The sequence below is a fragment of the Lepidochelys kempii genome, chromosome 20 (genome assembly GCF_965140265.1).
Source record: "Lepidochelys kempii isolate rLepKem1 chromosome 20, rLepKem1.hap2, whole genome shotgun sequence".
NCBI classification, from domain to species: Eukaryota; Metazoa; Chordata; order Testudines; family Cheloniidae; genus Lepidochelys; species Lepidochelys kempii.
Window position 1 is genome coordinate 2,080,998 of NC_133275.1, and position 19,353 is coordinate 2,100,350.

The 19,353-nt window shown below is 66.9% G+C and overlaps 2 protein-coding genes across 2 annotated transcripts; both read left to right on the top strand.

The window, feature by feature from the left end:
• The first annotated feature begins 4,187 nt into the window (after nucleotides 1-4,187).
• On the top strand, nucleotides 4,188-11,266 carry BLOC1S1 (biogenesis of lysosomal organelles complex 1 subunit 1). The gene is made up of 4 exons (XM_073318657.1): nucleotides 4,188-4,312; nucleotides 6,128-6,200; nucleotides 8,750-8,882; nucleotides 10,657-11,266. The coding sequence occupies exons 1-4, from the start codon at nucleotides 4,219-4,221 to the stop codon at nucleotides 10,765-10,767; spliced, it is 411 nt and encodes a 136-aa protein (XP_073174758.1). The 5' UTR covers nucleotides 4,188-4,218; the 3' UTR covers nucleotides 10,768-11,266.
• Nucleotides 11,267-12,653: 1,387 nt separating this feature from the next.
• Nucleotides 12,654-18,578, top strand: RDH5 (retinol dehydrogenase 5). The gene is made up of 5 exons (XM_073318794.1): nucleotides 12,654-12,753; nucleotides 15,113-15,434; nucleotides 15,736-15,994; nucleotides 17,301-17,464; nucleotides 18,248-18,578. Exons 2-5 carry the CDS (start codon nucleotides 15,122-15,124, stop codon nucleotides 18,469-18,471), a joined length of 960 nt encoding a protein of 319 aa, XP_073174895.1. The 5' UTR covers nucleotides 12,654-12,753; nucleotides 15,113-15,121; the 3' UTR covers nucleotides 18,472-18,578.
• The last annotated feature ends 775 nt before the right edge of the window (nucleotides 18,579-19,353 follow it).

A 19,353-nucleotide genomic window follows, 5' to 3' on the forward strand; every position in this document is an offset into this window, starting at 1 on the left:
CATTAGCAATAACACCAAATCCATTGCACGTGTCCATCTACAATCATTTTTGTCATGCCACCCCTTTGGCCAAATACCACTGGGGTTTGGGTCTTTCAGGGTTACCCTGTGGCTTCCCTTTGCAGAATTAAGTTCCCTTTTTTCTTCTTGTCCTGTAGGATCACACCGTGATTTCTCTTGCTTACCAGAATTCACTGGGTGATGGGGTGGGCTCTCTGGTGCTAACAGCTATTGGCAAGTCCTTCTTCTCCCTGCCAGCCAGGTAAGGTGCAGCAACACAGATACTAGCTTGTTCACCAGTTTTCAGATCCTTAATTGCTACCAATTCCAAGGCTGGGCTCTGTCTTACAGAGATACCACACAAAGCCAGAGAGTCGGAGGGTGAGAGTTTGCTTGCTCTCCCCGGCATCCTTAAGCATTCAGCCATAAAACTGTCCTGCTCTGAAACACCAGGAACCAAACCTGTTCTCAGACCCTGAAGCACAGACGGCTCACTCAAAGAATCAGCACGGAGACATTCCTCTCTCAACAACCTTGTCTCCCCAACAAACTGGCCAAGCACAGCCACTTGGTCATAGGGCTCTTCAACTTAACAGCTTTCACCCCGTCTGAGACCCTCTCAAAGCTCTCCACTCTGGATCTTTCAAGAGGAGAGTCAGTGGATCCATTCACAACAGAACATGTCTGGCTGTGAGGAACTGAAACTTCCTTGATTAAATCACTTCCACACCCTTCAGCTGCAGCCAGCTGCTTGCACAGACCACCCTGAACAATCTTCTCTTCAGGAATTTTTCGAAGCACCAAATCACCTCTGCCTTGCTCCACAGAAGCATCGCTCTGCTGAGCCACTACCAACTCCTGAGCTTCACTTACACCCAGAATCCCCTCTGGCCCATCAGGTGGGTGACTCCGGGCAACGTGCAGGACATTGTGGCTGGCTTTGCACAAATGGGTTTTCCTAACTGCGGAGGGGCAACAGATGGGACACATATTCCAATTCTGGCACCAGACCACCTAGCCACCGAGTACATAAATCGGAAGGGCTATTTCTCAATGGTTCTCCAGGCGCTTGTGGATCACCGTGGGCGTTTCATTGACATTAACACAGGCTGGCCCAGAAAGGTGCATGACGCACACATCTTTCAGAACACTGGCCTGTTCAGGAAGCTGCAAAGCTGGGACTTTCTTCCCAGACCAGAAGATCACCGTAGGGGAAGTCGAAGTGCCTATTGTGGTCCTTGGACACCCTGCCTACCCTTTGATGCTGTGGCTCATGAAACCCTACACAGGGAGCCTTGACAGCAGCAAGGAGCGGTGCAACAACAGGCTGAGCCGGTGCAGAATGACGGTGGAGTGTGCTTTTGGCCATTTAAAGGCCTGCTGGCGCTATCTGCATGGGAAGCTGGACCTGGCCGATGACAATGTCCCCACAATTGTATCTGCATGCTGTACCCTCCATTTGTGAAGGGAAGGGTGAGCGCTGCACTGAGGCATGGACCACGGAGATTCAACACCTGGAGGCTGAATTTGAACAGCCAGAGAGCAGGGCTCTTAGAGGGCCCAGCATGGGCTGTAAGGATTAGGGATGCCTTGAGGGAGCAATTTGAGGCTGAAAGCCACCAGTAACGTTTGGCGCCCTGCACGGGAGTCAAGTGCAGAGGCTCCAATGCTAACAGGCATCTGTGTTTGCTACGTACGATGCTCTGAGTTGCCGGGCCTGTTACTTTCCTGGCCTATGCTATCTTTTACTTAATGCAATAAAGAATGTTTGCAAAGCCAAAGAATTCATTTATTGAAAAGAAACAGAACTGCTGGGGAAACACACATGGCCTGACAGATCTGTGCTGTGTGGGAGGGGGAACGGGGGCGGGGTGGGGAACAGGATAATCACAGATTTGCGTATGTCCTGTTATCATGTCTGGAGCGCTGCACGGTGATGGAGGTGGAGCGCAGCGGGTCAGGGTTGTAGTTTGCAGAGCTGGCTGGTGAAGCTACAGCTGTTGGAGGCAGCTGGTGGTGGTAAGAACCTGGATGTTGGGGAAACATTTTCTCCCTACCTGTTTCGAGGGTTATTCATTTTGCACAACGTTTAGCCCTTTCTAGCCATGCGGGCACGCTCCCAATGTGAGACTGGTGTGGAAGGGTGAAATCAGAGCCCCTGGATACACCTTAAGGACCCTCCAACGTTGATAGGAGCTGTATTTACACCGAATTCTTTGTAAGGCCAAATTACCGAAGCAAGCTTTGGCCCCAGCCAAAAACTTAGTCCTTACTCCGTGAAACACTTCAGTGATTCCAGGGTTTGGCCTAACCATGGCCATGAATGTTCTCCGGAGAGCACTTACTCTGGCCACATCGCCTCTCCACGGGGGGCCAACCCCCCGCACTGCCAAACACCCGCCCCCCCCGCTGGGTCACCCCCCTAGTGCCAAACACCCCCCCCCGCCGCGTCACCCCCCCACCGCCAAACACCCCCCCCGCCACCGTATCTCCCCCCCGCACTGCCAAACACCCGCCCCCCCGCCACGTCACCCCCCCACTGCCAAACACCCGCCCCCCCCGCTGGGTCACCCCCCTAGTGCCAAACACCCCCCCCGCCGCGTCACCCCCCCACCGCCAAACACCCGCCCCCCCGCCGCGTCACCCCCTAGTGCCAAACGCCCCCCCCCGCCGCGACAACCCCCCCCACCGCCAAACACCCGCCCCCCCCGCTGGGTCACCCCCCTAGTGCCAAACACCCCCCCCGCCGCGTCACCCCCCCACTGCCAAACACCCGCCCCCCCCGCTGGGTCACCCCCCTAGTGCCAAACACACCCCCCGCCGCGTCACCCCCCCACTGCCAAACACCCGCCCCCCCCGCTGGGTCACCCCCCCCACCGCCAAACACCCCCCCCCGCCGCGTCACCCCCCCACTGCCAAACACCCGCCCCCCCCGCTGGGTCACCCCCCCCACTGCCAAACACCCGCCCCCCCCGCTGGGTCACCCCCCCCACCGCCAAACACCCCCCCCGCCGCGTCACCCCCCCCACTGCCAAACACCCGCCCCCCCGCTGGGTCACCCCCCTAGTGCCAAACACCCCCCCCGCCGCGTCACCCCCCCCCACTGCCAAACACCCGCCCCCCCCCGCTGGGTCACCCCCCTAGTGCCAAACACCCCCCCCCCGCCGCGTCACCCCCCCCCACCGCCAAACACCCGACCCCCCCGCTGGGTCACCCCCCCCGACCGCCAAACACCCCCCCCCCCGCCGCGTCACCCCCCTAGTGCCAAACACCCGCCCCCCCGCCGCGTCACCCCCCCCACCGCCAAACACCCGCCCCCCCCGCTGGGTCACCCCCCCCCACCGCCAAACACCCCCCCCCGCCGCGTCACCCCCCCACTGCCAAACACCCGCCCCCCCCGCTGGGTCACCCCCCCCACCGCCAAACACCCCCCCCCGCCGCGTCACCCCCCCACTGCCAAACACCCGCCCCCCCGCCGCGTCACCCCCCCCACCGCCAAACACCCGCCCCCCCCGCTGGGTCACCCCCCCCACCGCCAAACACCCCCCCCCGCCGCGTCACCCCCCCACTGCCAAACACCCGCCCCCCCCGCTGGGTCACCCCCCCCACCGCCAAACACCCCCCCCCGCCGCGTCACCCCCCCCACTGCCAAACACCCGCCCCCCCCGCTGGGTCACCCCCCTAGTGCCAAACACCCCCCCCGCCGCGTCACCCCCCCCACTGCCAAACACCCGCCCCCCCGCTGGGTCACCCCCCTAGTGCCAAACACCCCCCCCCGCCGCGTCACCCCCCCCACCGCCAAACACCCGACCCCCCCGCTGGGTCACCCCCCCCGACCGCCAAACACCCCCCCCCGCCGCGTCACCCCCCTAGTGCCAAACACCCGCCCCCCCCGCTGGGTCACCCCCCCCACCGCCAAACACCCCCCCCGCCGCGTCACCCCCCCCACTGCCAAACACCCGCCCCCCCCGCTGGGTCACCCCCCTAGTGCCAAACACCCCCCCCGCCGCGTCACCCCCCCCCACCGCCAAACACCCGACCCCCCCGCTGGGTCACCCCCCCTGGCCAAACACCCGCCCCCCCCACCGTATCTCCCCCCCCACCGCCAAACACCCGCCCCCCCGCCGCGTCAAACGGCCCCCGCCGCGCCACCCCCCAGGGCCAGGCCCCGCCCCGTGGCGGGGCGGGGCCGCGGGGGTCACGTGGCGGCGCGGTCACATGACCCGCGCGGAGCGGGCGGCCGGCCGGGCGATGCTGTCCCGGCTGCTGCGCGAGCACCAGGCCCAGCAGAGCGAGCGCCGCGAGCAGCAAGGTGAGTCCGTCGGCGTCTCCATGGCAGCCTGCTCCCCCGGGCCGGGTTCCTATTGGCCCGCGGGGCCGTCACTCTGCGGGGGCTGGGCCGGCCTGCCTGCGTCGCGCCGGGCCTCGGGGTCGCCGTGGCGCCGCGTGATGACGTCACATCACCCTTCGGGGGTGGCCTGCCCGCCCCAGGACTCGGTGCCCCCGTCACTCTTCCAGTGACGTCACTCCGCGAGGGCGCCGTGGGCCCGCCGGTGTCGTTCGGCACCGGCCCTTCGCACCCCCCACTTCCACCCGCGCCCCAGCTGGGGGCTGGGCCCTGCTCTGCGGGTGGGGAAACTGAGGCACAGGGCGGGGGCGCGACTCTCCCGAGGTCGCGCCGTGGGTCAGTGGCAGAGCTGGAATCGGAACCCAGGCGTCCTGAGCCCTGGCGCCCCGCCCCCAGCCGCTCCCCGAGCCCGGGCCAGGTCTCCGAAAGTCGGGGAGGGAAGGGGGCTCAGCAGGGTCCAGTCCCAGCCCCGGCTCAAAGCAGGCCCAGGCCCCGCTCAGTCACCCCAGCCAGGGCGGTGTCAAGCCCGGCCTTAAAAACCTCTGAGGAAGGAGATTCCACCACCGCCCTAGGGAGCCCGTGCTTCGCCCCCCTCCTGGTGACACGGCGATTCCTAGCATCCAACCTAGGCCCCCCGCCACGTGAGACCATCGGTCCTTCTTCCGTCCTCTGCCACCCCTGAGAACAGCCGCGCTCCAGTCGCTCCGGAACCCCCCGTCAGGCAGCTGAAGGCTGCCATCAAATCCCCCCTCACTCTTCTCTTCTGCAGGCTAAACGAGCCCAGTTCCCTCAGCCTCTCCTCGTAGGTCATGTTCCCCAGCCCCCTGATCATTTCCATTGCCCTCCACTGGACTCTCCGATTTGTCCACCCCCTTGCCGTAGTGGGGGGCCCAAAACTGGACGCAATACCCCAGATGTGGCCTCACCAGTGCCGAATAGAGGGGAATAATCACGTCCCTCGGTCTGCTGGCAACGCTCCTACTAATGCAGCCCAATAGGCCGTTCGCCTTCTTGGCAACAAGGGCACCCTGCTGACTCATCTCCAGCTTCTCATCCACTGTAACCCCCAGGTCCTTTGCTGCAGAACTGCCTCTGAGCCGGTCGCTCCCCAGCCTGTAGCGACTCCAAGGAGTCCTGGTGTAATGCCGGCAGACGCGGGGTAGGATCAAACCTGGGACCCCTGGAGCTTGGTGCATGATCTAAATGCCGTGTGGCTGTTACCTAAGGCTGCAGAGCAGATTCAGTCTCGCTCTCTCGTGGTGTCTGTTGTCCCAGCTCCTGGCGCCACACCACACCCAGGAGGTGTGTGGCTTACACTGGCTCCTGGCCACCTGCTGTAACCCCCTAGACTCTGCTGGCCTCCCAGAGCCGGGGCTAGAACCTAGGAGTCCTGGCTCCCATTTCGCTCCCTCCCTCCCCCCGGACTAACCGCCAGATCCCTCGCCCTCGAGCACTGACAAATACCTTATTGTTGCTCGAGATTTGACAGCATTTCCCAGGCCACCCAGGCACCTTGAAGGACAAGGTTGGCCCTTGTCATCCCAGACCTCCCTGTTTCTGCTGAGCACGTGGGGTGGGGTACATGCCACGGCCACCCCTCACGGGGTTCAGCTCAGCTTCGTGTTCATGGTTTTCTCGGCAACTCCCGCCTTTGCACTAGCTGGTCTGTGCGGTTGCGACTCCGGGATCAGTGCTGGCGGGGAGACGTCTGTAAAGGGTCAGTCGGTTTGAGCTCCCCCCCAGTACAAACACTGGGGCACTCGGGCCTTTCCCTTGCAGAGCGGAGACGGCGAGAGGCCATTGCTGCAGCCACGTGCCTGACCGAGGCCCTGACGGACCACCTGAACGTAGGGTGAGTGGCAAAGCCGGCCCGCAGCTCAGCAGCGTCGGGAGCCACGTAGGCAAAAATGTGTCCTGCCCGGTGCACGGTGATGGGCCTTTCACTGGGGCTTCCCCAGGGCTGTGATGGGATTTCCAGAGCCAGTCGCCTCCAGGGAAGCAGCGAGGCCAAGGATTTGGCTGGCGCCTGGCGACTGAACTGCCCGCGGCCCCTAGGCTTAGTCCCTGTGGGGGCAGGAGGCAGCCTGGTTCTGTGGACGTAGAGGGGACTCCAACATCAGCCCAGCACCTTCCACCGCCCTTGTCCTAAATTAAAGGGACGGGAGTCGTTTTCTCCCACCTTCTCCACGGGGCCTTGGTTCTGCCTGGGGCTGGAGGAAGCCCGGGTTTTATAACTCTTTAAACCACACTGTGCCCTGCCCTGCGTCCCTGGAGGCTGGCAGGGGGGGTTCTCAGAGGCCAGGTGGTGAGAGAGAATGGAGCAGAGCTGGGGCGGCGAGAAGCCCATTGTCCTGCTGCGAGGGAGGCTCCAGCACCGGTGTGGCCCCAAACTCCTGGGGCCATGTAACGTCCCCACCTGGATTCAGGAGCTTCCCTGCTCTTTTTGCCAGGAGAGCCCCGTTTCTGCAGGCGGCGCACTGCCCCTCGCTGCCTGATGATGGGGTACGAAACATTTTGTCCAGGCCGGTCCAACCCAGGCTGGCAGCAACCACAAGTAGTTACTGTTTGATGGCTGTTTAGTGGCCTGAGCGTCATGAGTTCGCAGGCCTCAGACCACAACTAAGTGGGGATAGTGATGTGCTTTTGGGGTGTGGCCCCTTCCCGTCACAGAGCCCCAGGACTGACTGGGGTCCGGTGCCGCTCTCCCACCCAGGGTAGGGGAAAGCTGGTTGGTTGGGGCCAGGGTACAGCCCTGGGGGTCGTGGGCCTGTGTCTCCAGGGCTCTGAATCCTGCACTTCTGAGCAACACTGAAATTGATGCTCAGGGTTTCTGGCCCAGGCGAGTGGCAGGGACCTATCGCCCTGGTCTCTGCCTGGCCCCCTTGGCTCTAGCTGGGGCTGTGTGGCTAAAAGCCTGTGTAATCCTTGGAAACCTGTAGTCCACACAGACTCCTTACGGCGACCCCTGAATGGGACAGCTCCCTGCCAGTCCCTGGCCAAGATCCCCGCTCCCCTGACTGCGGGAAGCGGCTCGGCAGAGGGGACTTTGCGGCCGCGTTCTGAGCACAGGCTGCATTCAGCAATCATGCGACTCTGCTCATCCAGCGAGTGCTGCGTGAGGAAGGGAGCTGGATCCTGGGCAGCTAGCCGCTCCCTCCATGGGCCCCTGCCCAGGGCCCTCTCCCGCAGGGCAGATTATGGCTGGGAAATGGCCCCTGGTTCCCTCCCGGCCAAGGCCTGGAAGGGTTTGGTTGCAAAGGCTTTGGTCAGTGTCATGGTGCGGGTTCCCCGGTGGGCAGCAGGGTTCTCCCCCTTCGCCGCCGGGCAGGCTGCCCCTTCTCCAAGCACCCGCAGCCTCCCGGGGCGGGCTGGAGCTCACTGACTGCAGTGCAGGGCTGAGGAGCCGGGGGACAGGCTGCCAGCGCTCCATGCCCCCGGGAGCCTCCTGCGACGAACACTCATCTAAGGTGGGCTCCTCCCCAGGCACGTCTCTGCAGGGAGCTCTGTCCGTTCTGAAAATAACTCGTCTGAGCTGGGTGGGGCACGCTGGCTACTGTGCCCATGATGGGAGAGCAGCCCTCTGCTCGCAGCCGTGGGCCGGGCCCAGGGGAAAGTAAACTCCGTCTCTGGCATGAAACGAACTTGCTGGATCTCAGCCCCGTTCTCGCTGGGAAGGGCCCCGCCCTGCCATGCACCCCCATGTGGCAGTCCCAGCAGAGAGGCCAAAGCACCCTTGGGGCGGGGAGGGGAGCTGCAGAGCCAGTGGGGCTAGTGGCTAGAGCAGGGCAGCTAGGAGGCAGGACTCCTGGGTCCCATTCCCAGCCCTCACCACTGTTCCACTGTGCGAGTCCCGCTCCTGTGCCTGTATTCCCTGTCTGGCAATGGGATGGCGAGGCTGCGAGGGTGACCACCCTGCTGCCCGTACCGTGTGCAGTGATGCTGGCCTGGCCCACATGCCTCCCCCAGGCCTGTGCCCCATGGCCTGGATCTCAGTGCCTGGCACGCCCCTCTCCAGCTGTCGGGCCAGATCCCTTCCCCGCCTCCAGGAGCCCTGCTGCCTTCTGGGCACACCTGGTGCCCCGCATGCTGCCTGGCCTGATGAGAACCAGACGCTCTCAGGGCCTGGTGATGGTTCCCAGATGCTGCTGAGCCGCTAAGCTGCTCCGGCTTGGGAACTTCCCCGGCCAGAGACTCCCAGCGTTTGCCTCCGCCCCCACTCCGGGGCATGCTCCCCCGAGGCCTGTCCTGTCCTGGGCCTCTGGATCCCGGCCAGCCGCTGCTGGGGCTCCCGGCGCTGAAGGGGACGATACGGAGGTGCAGGGTGTATGTCCCCATGCGGAGCGGCTGGTGGGGGGCGGGCCCTTCCCGGGGGCTGGCTGATCACCCTCCTGCCCTGCCCAGGGTGGCCCAGGCCTACGTGAACCAGAGGAAGCTGGACCACGAGGTGAAGACGCTGCAGATCCAAGCCGCCCAATTTGCCAAGCAGACAGGCCAGTGGATCAACATGGTAGAGAACTTCAACCAGGCGCTCAAGGTCAGTCCGCCCCGGGACACCATTGGGGAGGCGGATCTCCTGCCCAGCTGTGCCCCGCCCCACCCCGAGGGCAGGGGAACCACAAGGAAATCCCCCTCACCCAGAGACAGGAATGCCAGGCAGGTGCCATCCGCCTCCAGCCCAGGGCTGGGAAAGGCCCCGCAGAGGGTCTCCAGGGGCGCACAGTCCTGTCAGCTGGCGGGAGGGGGCTCTGATTTCCCTGGGGCTCTCGGCCAGGTGAATGGTGTGGAGCAAGGAGGGGATGGCACCATGCTGGGGGAGGCAGCTGGTTGGTGCCAGCTTCTGCTGACACAGGCCTGGGGCCCCCCCAGGGCTTTGCCCCTCTGCCTGTGCCCCCTTCACGCTGGCATTGGCATCCCCCTGTGGGCTGCTGGAGCCGCGTCCCCACCCCCGTCCTCTCCCGACGCTGTCGGATCAGAGCCGTTTGTTCAGGGTTTATTCGCCCTCCGGCCTCCAGGGCAGAGAATCGGCCCATTGAGCCTGGCTTGGCCTGAGCCCTCAAAGCCGGCTTTGTGCCCATTGGGCGTGGGGGATGGCAGGACGGCGCGTCTCACCATACAAAGGCAGAGCTGCCCTATGCACCCCACCGCTAGCGTCCGACTCCTCCCCTTCGCCCACCCAGCGGGGCTGGCATGGCCGTGCGCCCAGCGCCACCTCCCCCCCGGCCTTGCCCACCTGCAGCCTCAGCGCCAGACCTACCGTCTGCCTGGCGTGGGGTGGTGCTGGCGATGCCGGGCGTGTTCCCTGCCACCGCGGAGAGTCTGCTCCACGCCACACTGCTGGGGGCCAGGTCCTGCCTCCTCCGGCTCTGGGGCCCCGGCATTGTTTCACGCTGCTGAGAGCTGCGCTGTAGGGCGCTGGTGCAATGAGTGGAGAAGCCTCAGCTGCCCGGGTGCAAGGAATGGATGGTTCAGCACGACTGGCATTGTGCACTCAGGGTCGGGAGTGACGGGCACCGACAGAGCTGGGGGGCACTGGCTGAGCTAGCAGGGGGCTGTGGGTCGGGAGTGACGGGCACCGGCAGGGCTGGGCTAGCAGGGGCTGTGGGTCGGGAGTGACGGGCACCGGCAGGGCTGGGCTAGCAGGGGCTGTGGGTCGGGAGTGACGGGCACCGGCAGGGCTGGGGGCCTAGGGCTGGGCTAGCAGGGGCTGCGGGTCAGGAGTGACGGGCACCGGCAGGGCTGGGGGCCTAGGGCTGGGCTAGCAGGGGCTGCGGGTCAGGAGTGACGGGCACCGGCAGGGCTGGGGGCCTAGGGCTGGGCTAGCAGGGGCTGCGGGTCGGGAGTGACGGGCACCGGCAGGGCTGGGCTAGCAGGGGCTGTGGATCGGGAGTGACGGGCACCGGCAGGGCTGGGCTAGCAGGGGCTGCGGGTCGGGAGTGACGGGCACCGGCAGGGCTGGGGGCCTAGGGCTGGGCTAGCAGGGGCTGTGGATCGGGAGTGACGGGCACCGGCAGGGCTGGGCTAGCAGGGGCTGCGGGTCGGGAGTGACGGGCACCGGCAGGGCTGGGGGCCTAGGGCTGGGCTAGCAGGGGCTGTGGATCGGGAGTGACGGGCACCGGCAGGGCTGGGCTAGCAGGGGCTGCGGGTCGGGAGTGAGGGCACCGGCAGGGCTGGGGGTGACCCCGCGGTGGAGTAGCTTCCCCTGCTGGTCACTGCGCTCATGTGCACGGTGCTGAACGGGGGAAGCGCGCCACCATGGGCTGGGGGCCGGGGGCACGAGGCAGGGCCCTGATGTCTCCTTTGCCCGCCAGGAGATTGGCGACGTGGAGAACTGGGCGCGCAGCATCGAGCTGGACATGCGGACCATCGCCACCGCCCTGGAGTACCTGTACAAGGGGCAGCTGCAGCCCTCCAGCTCCTGAGCCCCCGCCAGGCTGGAGCGGGGCCGCCCTCCGCCTTGCTGGCTCGCTCAGCCACCTCCAGGACGACCCCCCCCTGCGTGCCCGGAGCCGGCTGCCTTGCTCGCTAGCCCAGGCGAAGCCTCTGGGGACCCCCAGTGCTGCAGCTCGCCTGGCGTCCGCCCTTCTGGCCACGGCTCAGTGGGAACGGCCCAGCTCTTTGCCCCTTCGGCCGGGGGGGGGGGGAGAGCAAGGAAGAAACGACCCATCCTGCATTACACCCGCCCCAGCCCTTGGGCGAGAGGCACCGTCCCGCCTGCTAGCTGGAGGGCGTTGGGAACCCCGGCTGCAGGCGCTTTGCTCTGACCCTGGGGGCTGCTGGGCCGTCTGGTGCCCTGCCACAGGGGGGGGCCGTTGGGTGTGGGCCCTGGGGCCACCTGAGCCCGTCACGGGCCTGCAGGTCGCCCGCCCATGTGCGGGGCGGCTCGCAGCAGGGGGTGGGGCAGAGGGCGGCTGGCTCGGGGGGCTGGGATTCTGACTGGGGGGGATCCCAGCGCTGCAGGGGGGCCTGGCTGGAGAATGGAATAAAACGCGTTAGTTAAACCAGAGCAGGCCACGTGTCAGAGCCTCTGTAAGGGGGGGAGCTGGGCAGTAAGGCGAGCCCAGCCCCTCCCAGCAGGGGGGCGCTGTGGGGGGCGGGGCAGGGGTGCTGGCTGGGGGGGGGCGGCTCCCAGCAGGGGGGTGCTGTGGGGGCGGGGGCAGGGGCACTGGCTGGGGGCGGGCGGCTCCCAGCTGTGGGCGCTGTGGGGGGCGGGGCAGGGGCACTGGCTGGGGGGGCGGCTCCCAGCAGGGGGCGCTGGGGGGGGCGGGGCAGGGGTGCTGGCTGGGGGGGGCGGCTCCCAGCAGGGGGCGCTGGGGGGGCGGGGCAGGGGTGCTGGCTGGGGGGGACGGCTCCCAGCACGGGGTGCTGGGGGGGCGGGGCAGGGGCTGTGGCTGGGGGGGCAGCTCCCAGCTGTGGGCGGGTGGGGCAGGAGCGCCGCTGTACCGGATCTTGCCCCGTGGGGGAGGGGGGTTAGTGCCTGATCAGGGCTCCCCCCTCCCTGCCCCAAATCCTCTTTCACTCCAATCCGCCTCGGAGGCTCTTGCTGAGCCCCAGACAAGGAGCCGTGAGACCCTGGCACCCGCTAATCCCTCCCCAGCCCCATGCACAGCATGGGCTCCCTGCGCCTGATCTCCCCCCTCGCCCCCCAGCTGGGCCAGGCCTGGGGCCTGGGTGGGGGGTTCCTGCTCCCTGCCAAGCCCCTGGGGGTCCCCCTCTACCACCCAGGGGCCTGTGAGCCACCCCCTCCCGTGCCCCAGCCCATCCCCCTCCTTTCCTTTGAAAGGAACTTGTCTGGGTTCTCTTCACTGTCAGGGACATATATTGTACAGCTGGGGAAACTGAGGCACAGAACAGCCATGCACCAGCAGCAGCAAGTGGGTGACTTTATAGCCCCCCTGACGTGCAGCTCTGTGGGTCCAACACGGCAGGCTCCTGGTGTCTCCTGCCCATGCCTGGCCCCCCTCCCCCTGCCCTCACCCCTTCGGTCACGCTCCTCGGCTTGGCCCCGCCGCCCTGGTCCCCTCCAGAGACCCCGTTACCCCTCACTGCCTGCCTGTGGGGCAGGTGCCCGCTGACCATTGCCGGGGGCTTGGGGCTCCTGGGGGCGCACTCACTCTGTGTGTGCAGGGCCCCCGTTGCTGCTCTGGCCCTGGCCTGGTGCGGAGCCGGCCCTGCCCCCCTGCCCTGGTCCTGAGGGCCCTGGGCCCCGCCTGCCCCGGGGCTGGTGTGGGGGGGCCCTGCCTGCAGGCTGGGAGCTGGCAGGGGGTTAACGCCAGGCTGGCAGGGCCCCGCCCGTGGGGGGGAAATCGGCTCTTCCCTGGACTTTGGCTGGAGCAGAACTCGTGTGGCTCGATCCCAGGCAGCAGGACCCCAGCCTGCAGCGCAGGGCCGGTCTGAACAGCAGGCAGGTATGTGGGGCAAAGGCAGCAGAGGGGCTGTGGGGAGTGGGAGGGGGCAGGCAGCACCCTCCCCCCCCCGGCTGGGCTGGCAGCTGGATCCGGGCCCAGCGACCAGCTGCAGGGGTGATGCCAGGCCACCGCAGGCCCTTGGGGGTGATGGGCATAGGGGGCAGAGCTAGGGGCTGGTGCCGCGGGGGTCACAGATGGGCGAGTGGCTCAGACACTGATTCCTCACGTGGGCCCCGGTGAGCCCCATCGTCGTCCGTCCCCCCCCATGCCTGCAGGCACCTCGGGAGCAGGCTGCTTGCGGACACTCATTGTGCGTGGGCTGAAAGCTCAGACGGGGTGTCAGGACACCTGGGTCCCCGTCCCCAGCCCTGCACTGGGTCCATGGGCCAGCCCCCTCCCCCGCTATGTGCCTCAGTTTACCCATCTGAAACACAAAGCGCAGCCCACCTTCGGCCGCGGCTGAGGAAGGGCAGCCCATTCTGTGGCAGCCAGCCCCATGTGTTCCCTGTGCCATGGAAGGGGCACCCGGGCTGGGGGGACGGGGACTCAGCTGCTGCCTGCGGGACCCTCGGGGGGGGCGGGGGGCTGTGCCGAGATGCAGCAGTCCCCCCCCCCCCCGCACCACGCGCGAGCATAGCCCTGCTGTGCCAGTCCGGAGCAGTGGTCCAGCCGTTCCTGCATCCCGCTGGCTGGGGCTGGTGTGTGGCCAGGGCGGCCAGGCGGCCGCAAGCCGGGGGCACCAGCTGCCCCTCCGTTAACCCTTCCAGCCCTGGCACCAGCACTTGCTGTGTGGGGACAGGACCAGGCCCACCCCGCCCTGAGCTCCCAGGAGAATGACCCAGTGGGGATTGCTGGGCACCCCTGATCTCCCCGCCCCCCAGAATGGGGGGCACAGACTCGGGCTGCAACCCCTAGAGGGGGCACGGAATGGCCGGCCCAGCACCCTCGAGGTTATGAAACCTCCTCCCCAGCCGGGCCTCTCCGCTGTTCAGGGGATTCAGGGGCACGGGTCTAATCCCCCTTGGTAATGCCCCCCCCCCAGCCACGGGGCACTGGGCAGCTGGCCCAGCTCTGCCTCTGGGGCCAGGGAATGGGATGCACCTTCACCCCTTAGCTGCCAGCCACTGCCGGGAGCCCCTCCTGGTCCTGCAGAGGAAGGTTCTTGGGGGGCACTGGGTCCCCCCCCCCCCTTGCCTCCAGGTGCAGAGCCCAGGTGTCGCCCTGTCCCCGTGGCCCCTTCCAAGACCCCAACCTCAAGGCAGGATCCTCTGGGGGCTAGAGTGGGCCGATGGCGGGGGGGGCAGGGGGGAGAGCCAGGACTCCTGGGTTCTATTCCCAGAGTGAAACCCCTTGCGCTGGGTGTCCTACAGCTGGGACTGGCCCTGGGCTGGGTCACACCCCCTGCACCCCAGCCAGGGACCGGAAGCTCCCCCGTCCCGAGCCCAGGGGGCTTAGAGTGCCGGGGGGGGCTGAGCTCTCCCCTTGGGACTGCAGGAGCCAGCGGCCAGGTTCGCTCTGCCGGCTCCCTGCGGCACAACCCTACAATAACCAACCGGGGGGCAGCCCCATCACCCGTGGGGGGAGGAGAAGGGGCTGGATCCCAGGTGTCCTGGCTCCCTTTCGGCCCGTCCCTTCCCCACTCTGTGCCTCAGTTTCTCCATCTCTGTGCCAGGGAAGAGGCCAGTGCCCCCGGCCCCTCCCCATGGGAGCTGGGAGCCAGCCAGCCTCTGACACGCTGATCCTGGCTAATCCCCATCACGCACCCCAGCCCAGGCCCATGGCCTACTTCAGGCAGGTTGTTGCGCAGAGCGGCCCGTGGGGGGTAAGGGGGAGCCGTGGCTGTGGGGGCTCTTACCCCGCCCCCGGGAGCGCGGCTGCACTGAGGGAGGGGGTGCTGGGCTATGCAGTGGGCAGGTGAGGGGGAGGGTTCCTGCACCCCGGAGTTGCTGAGTGGTAAGTGGCCCCCCCAGACCACGGCCCCCCACCGACCCCAGGACCTGCCCGAAGCCAGGGGCTTGTGGTGGGGGATGGAGCCTGGAGCCCAAGTCCCTGCTCAGGGCACCCACCTCACCCTGCCACAAGCACAACAGCAAACCTGCCCCCACCCCCCCAAAACGCACCTCGCACAGGGACTCGGGCTGAGCGGGGGGCCGGTCGGCGCCTGGCTCGTCGCTGAGGGGGGTCTCGTCATCAGCACAGGCAGGGCACTCGGGCGCCTGGGTTCCGTTCCCGGCTCCGGGAGGGACGTGGGGACCAGTGGTTAGAGCGGGGCGGGGGACCCAGGACGCCTGGGTTCCTTGCGCTACCCCCGCCCCTCCCGCGTTCCAGCTCTGAGGCTGGTGTGTTCGGCCTGCGGCAGGTGCCAGCCATGTGGCTCTACGTGGGGCTGGTGGCCCTGGTGTGGGGGCTGGCCTGGTACCTGCGGGACCGCCAGACCCTGGCCAGCGTCCAGGACAAGCACGTCTTCATCACAGGCTGCGATTCGGGCTTCGGGCACATGCTGGCCAGGCGGCTGGACAGGAAGGGCTTCCGGGTGCTGGCCGGCTGCCTGACCCAGAAGGGGGCCGACAACCTGCAGCGCACCAGCTCAGCCGGCCTGCGGGCCACCCGGCTCGACGTCACCAGCACCGAGAGCATCCAGCGGGCCGTGGAGTGGGTGCAGGCGGCGGTGGGGGAGAAAGGTGAGTGGGTGCAGGGGAAGCACCCCACTACTCCAGCCCCAGCCTCTTCCAGCAGGGGGTGCTGTGGGGAGCAGGGCGGAGGCACTGGGGTGGTGGGGGAGCTCCGAGCAGGGGGCGCTATGGGGGCAGGGCAGGAGTGCTGGGGGGCGCCCAGCAGGGGGTGCTATGTGGGGCAGGAGTGCTGGGGGGCGCCCAGCAGGGGGTACTATGGGGGGCTCCCAGCAGGGGGCGCTGGCTGGGGTCGGCAGCTGTGTGGGGAGATCCCGCCACCTCCGGCCCAGCTGCCGCGGCTCCCTGCCAGGGCTCTTCGGGCTGGTGAACAACGCGGGGGTGGCGAACCCCATCGGCCCCACCGAGTGGATGCGGGTCCAGGATTTCCAGCAGGTCCTGGCCGTCAACACCTTCGGTCTCATCGAGGTGACCCTCGCCTTCCTGCCACTGCTGAAGCGGGCGCGGGGCCGCGTGGTCAACATGTCCAGCGTGCTGGGGCGGCTCTCGGCCAACGGGGGCGGGTACTGCATCTCCAAGTACACCGTGGAGGCCTTCTCCGACAGCCTGCGGTGAGCCCCCCACCCGACCCCCTGCCATGCTCTGCCCCCTGGGCGGTAGGGCCCCCTCTCCAAGCAGGCCAGGGTTACCCCCAATCCCTGGACTCTTTGCTGGGGGACGGGCTGGGAGCCAGGACTCCTGGGTTCTGTCCCCAGCTCTGGGAGGGGGAGTGGGGTCTAGCAGTTAGAGCAGGGGGGCGACAGAGCTGGGAGCCAGGACTCCTGGGTTCTGTCCCCAGCTCTGGGAGGGGAATGGGGTCTAGCAGTTAGAGCAGGGGGGGGCAGGGCTGGGAGCCAGGACTCCTGGGTTCTGTCCCCAGCTCTGGGAGGGGAGTGGGGTCTAGCAGTTAGAGCAGGGGAGGGACAGAGCTGGGAGCCAGGACTCCTGGGTTCTGTCCCCAGCTCTGGGAGGGGAGTGGGGTCTAGCAGTTAGAGCAGGGGGGGGGACAGAGCTGGGAGCCAGGACTCCTGGGTTCTGTCCCCAGCTCTGGGAGGGGAGTGGGGTCTAGCAGTTAGAGCAGGGGAGGGACAGAGCTGGGAGCCAGGACTCCTGGGTTCTGTCCCCAGCTCTGGGAGGGGAGTGGGGTCTAGCAGTTAGAGCAGGGGGGGGACAGAGCTGGGAGCCAGGACTCCTGGGTTCTGTCCCCAGCTCTGGGAGGGGAATGGGGTCTAGCGGTTAGAGCAGGGGGGGGCAGGGCTGGGAGCCAGGACTCCTGGGTTCTGTCCCCAGCTCTGGGAGGGGAGTGGGGTCTAGCAGTTAGAGCAGGGGAGGGACAGAGCTGGGAGCCAGGACTCCTGGGTTCTGTCCCCAGCTCTGGGAGGGGAGTGGGGTCTAGCAGTTAGAGCAGGGGGGGGACAGAGCTGGGAGCCAGGACTCCTGGGTTCTGTCCCCAGCTCTGGGAGGGGAATGGGGTCTAGCGGTTAGAGCAGGGGGGGGCAGGGCTGGGAGCCAGGACTCCTGGGTTCTGTCCCCAGCTCTGGGAGGGGAGTGGGGTCTAGCAGTTAGAGCAGGGGGGGGACAGAGCTGGGAGCCAGGACTCCTGGGTTCTGTCCCCAGCTCTGGGAGGGGAGTGGGGTCTAGCGGTTAGAGCAGGCGGGGGGGACAGAGCTGGGAGCCAGGACTCCTGGGTTCTATCCTGTGGCACCTTGGGAGAGTCGGCTCCCTGCTCTGGACACGGAGTTAATGCCTAGTTGCTGGCCAATGCGTGCTCAGCTCCATTCAGGCTCAGGCCTGTCCCCGCCGCAGGCTGTCCCAGGGCTGGGGGCATGTCCACAGCAGGTCACACGGCCGGGGCCCGCTCACGCCAGTGCCTTGCAGGCGCGACATGTACCATTTTGGGGTGCGGGTGTCCATCATCGAGCCCGGGTTCTTCAAGACAGCCGTGACCAGCCTGGACACCATCGAGGCCTCCCTGCACCAGCTGTGGAGCGAACTGGCACCTGAGGCCAGGCAGAGCTACGGGGAGGATTTCTTCCCGCAGTGTGAGTGCCAGGGGCCCGGGGCCAGCCAGGGCTACCCCGCAGAGCTGGGGCTGTAGCCCCCCCATTCCCTGGGGCCAGGAGCCTGTGGCATGGGGGTGCTCAGGTCACAGGCTGACGGGGAATGGGGGGCCCCTTCACCCTGTGGGACCCACAGTTGAGTCACTTGCCTGCTACCCTGCCTCAGTTTCCCCAGTGCAGAACAGGGCTGGTGACACCCAGCTGACAGGGAGGAGACTGTGTCAGCTGGGCCCCTGCACTCCCCACATGGGGCTGCTGTGTGTCCCGTCCCCCCAAGTGTGTCACAGTCCAGCCCCTGTGGCCAGCGAGTGGGGAACCCCTCCCAGCTGCTGGGGTAGGGGCTGCACGACCCAGGTGCTGTAGAAGCGGAGATGTGGGGGGAGGGCAGGGAGCACGAGAAAAGAATTGTGGCCCTGAGGAGACAGAAAGCTCTGTGCCTTCCGCTGGACACGGGGGCCGCCTTCACTTCCTGTCCTAAATGCCCCTGCCCAGTTGCTGCATGGCTGGATAAATATGCCCCCGCCCCCAGGTGGTTGAATCTCAGCACCGGGCAAGGGACCCCTGTCTCAACAGCTGCCGTGCCCCACCCCAGAGGTGGCTGCATCTCACTGGTGGGTGAATCTGCCTGTAACACAGGGGTGCCCACGGCAGGGGGGCAGGGAGGCAGTGACCCAGGAGGCAGGAATGGGAGCCGTGTGTGGGGGGCTATGCCTGGCCCTGCCGCCCCCCGGCCAATGCTCCTCGGGCCCCCCTCTCTCCCCCCAGACCTGAAGGTGCAGCGGCTCATCATGGACTTCATCTGCGACCCTGACCTGAGCAAGGTGACCAGCTGCATGGAGCACGCGCTGCAGGCCAAGCACCCACGTACACGGTACAGCGCCGGCTGGGACGCCAAGCTGCTCTGGCTGCCTGCCTCCTACCTGCCGGCGGTCGTGGTGGATGTCGTGCTGGCCACGATCTTGCCGAAGCCGGCCTGCCGTGTCCGCTAGCCCCGCCCTGGGGGAGGGGGGCACCACATGTGGGTTTTAGCCCACAGCATGTGATCGGGCCCCGGCACCCCGAAGCCTGTTGGAAATAAACCGGCCCCCAAAGGACACCAGGCCTGGCCCCTTCGGCTCTGTTCACGTTCCCCTGAACAGGGACTGGGCGATGCCCCTTCCCAGCCGGGCTTTGCCTCCTACCAGCCCCCTGCTCAGTGCAACACAGCCTCAGGGGCCAGCGGTGAGCAGGGTGCTGGGGGGCTGGCCTCCAGGATCTAGCCCCACTGCTGGGAAGGGAGGAGGCCAGTGGGGGGGGTTAGGACTCCGGGGTTCTCAGCCCTGCTGCTGGGAAGGTAGGGGGCTAGTGGGGTGGAGAGTCAGGACTCCAGGGGTCTCAGCCCTGCTGCTCGAGGGGGCGCTGGGGACAGGACAGCGGAAAGCAGGACCCCTGGCTGGGTTCCCTGTGGGGCTTCGGGAGAGTCACAGCCCCAGGCTGGAGAGCAGGTCCCCAGGCTAGGCAGAGGCGGCTGGTGCCCACGCTGCCCTGCAGCTGCAGGCTCTGCCCCTTTTAAAGGTTAGGCCCGCAAAGCCGCAGCTCCCATCCTGCTAGCCCCGGCCCATGAACCAGCAAAGCTGGGGAGGTTGCCCCCCCCTGCAGCCCCACATGTGACCAGCAGGGGGTCCAGCTGGGAGACAGTAAATGCCACACCCCCTCAGGGGTCCACCGTGAGCACATCAATGATCCGGGGGAGCCAGGCCCCCAGGAAAGCCGAGGCTCTTTCACTGCGGGGGATGGGCTGCTCACTTGCGGGAAGGGGCACAGCTATGGGGCTGCTCACCCCGGGGGGGCACAGCTCTGGGGCTGCCGTCCAATCTAAGCAGGCGGGCAGG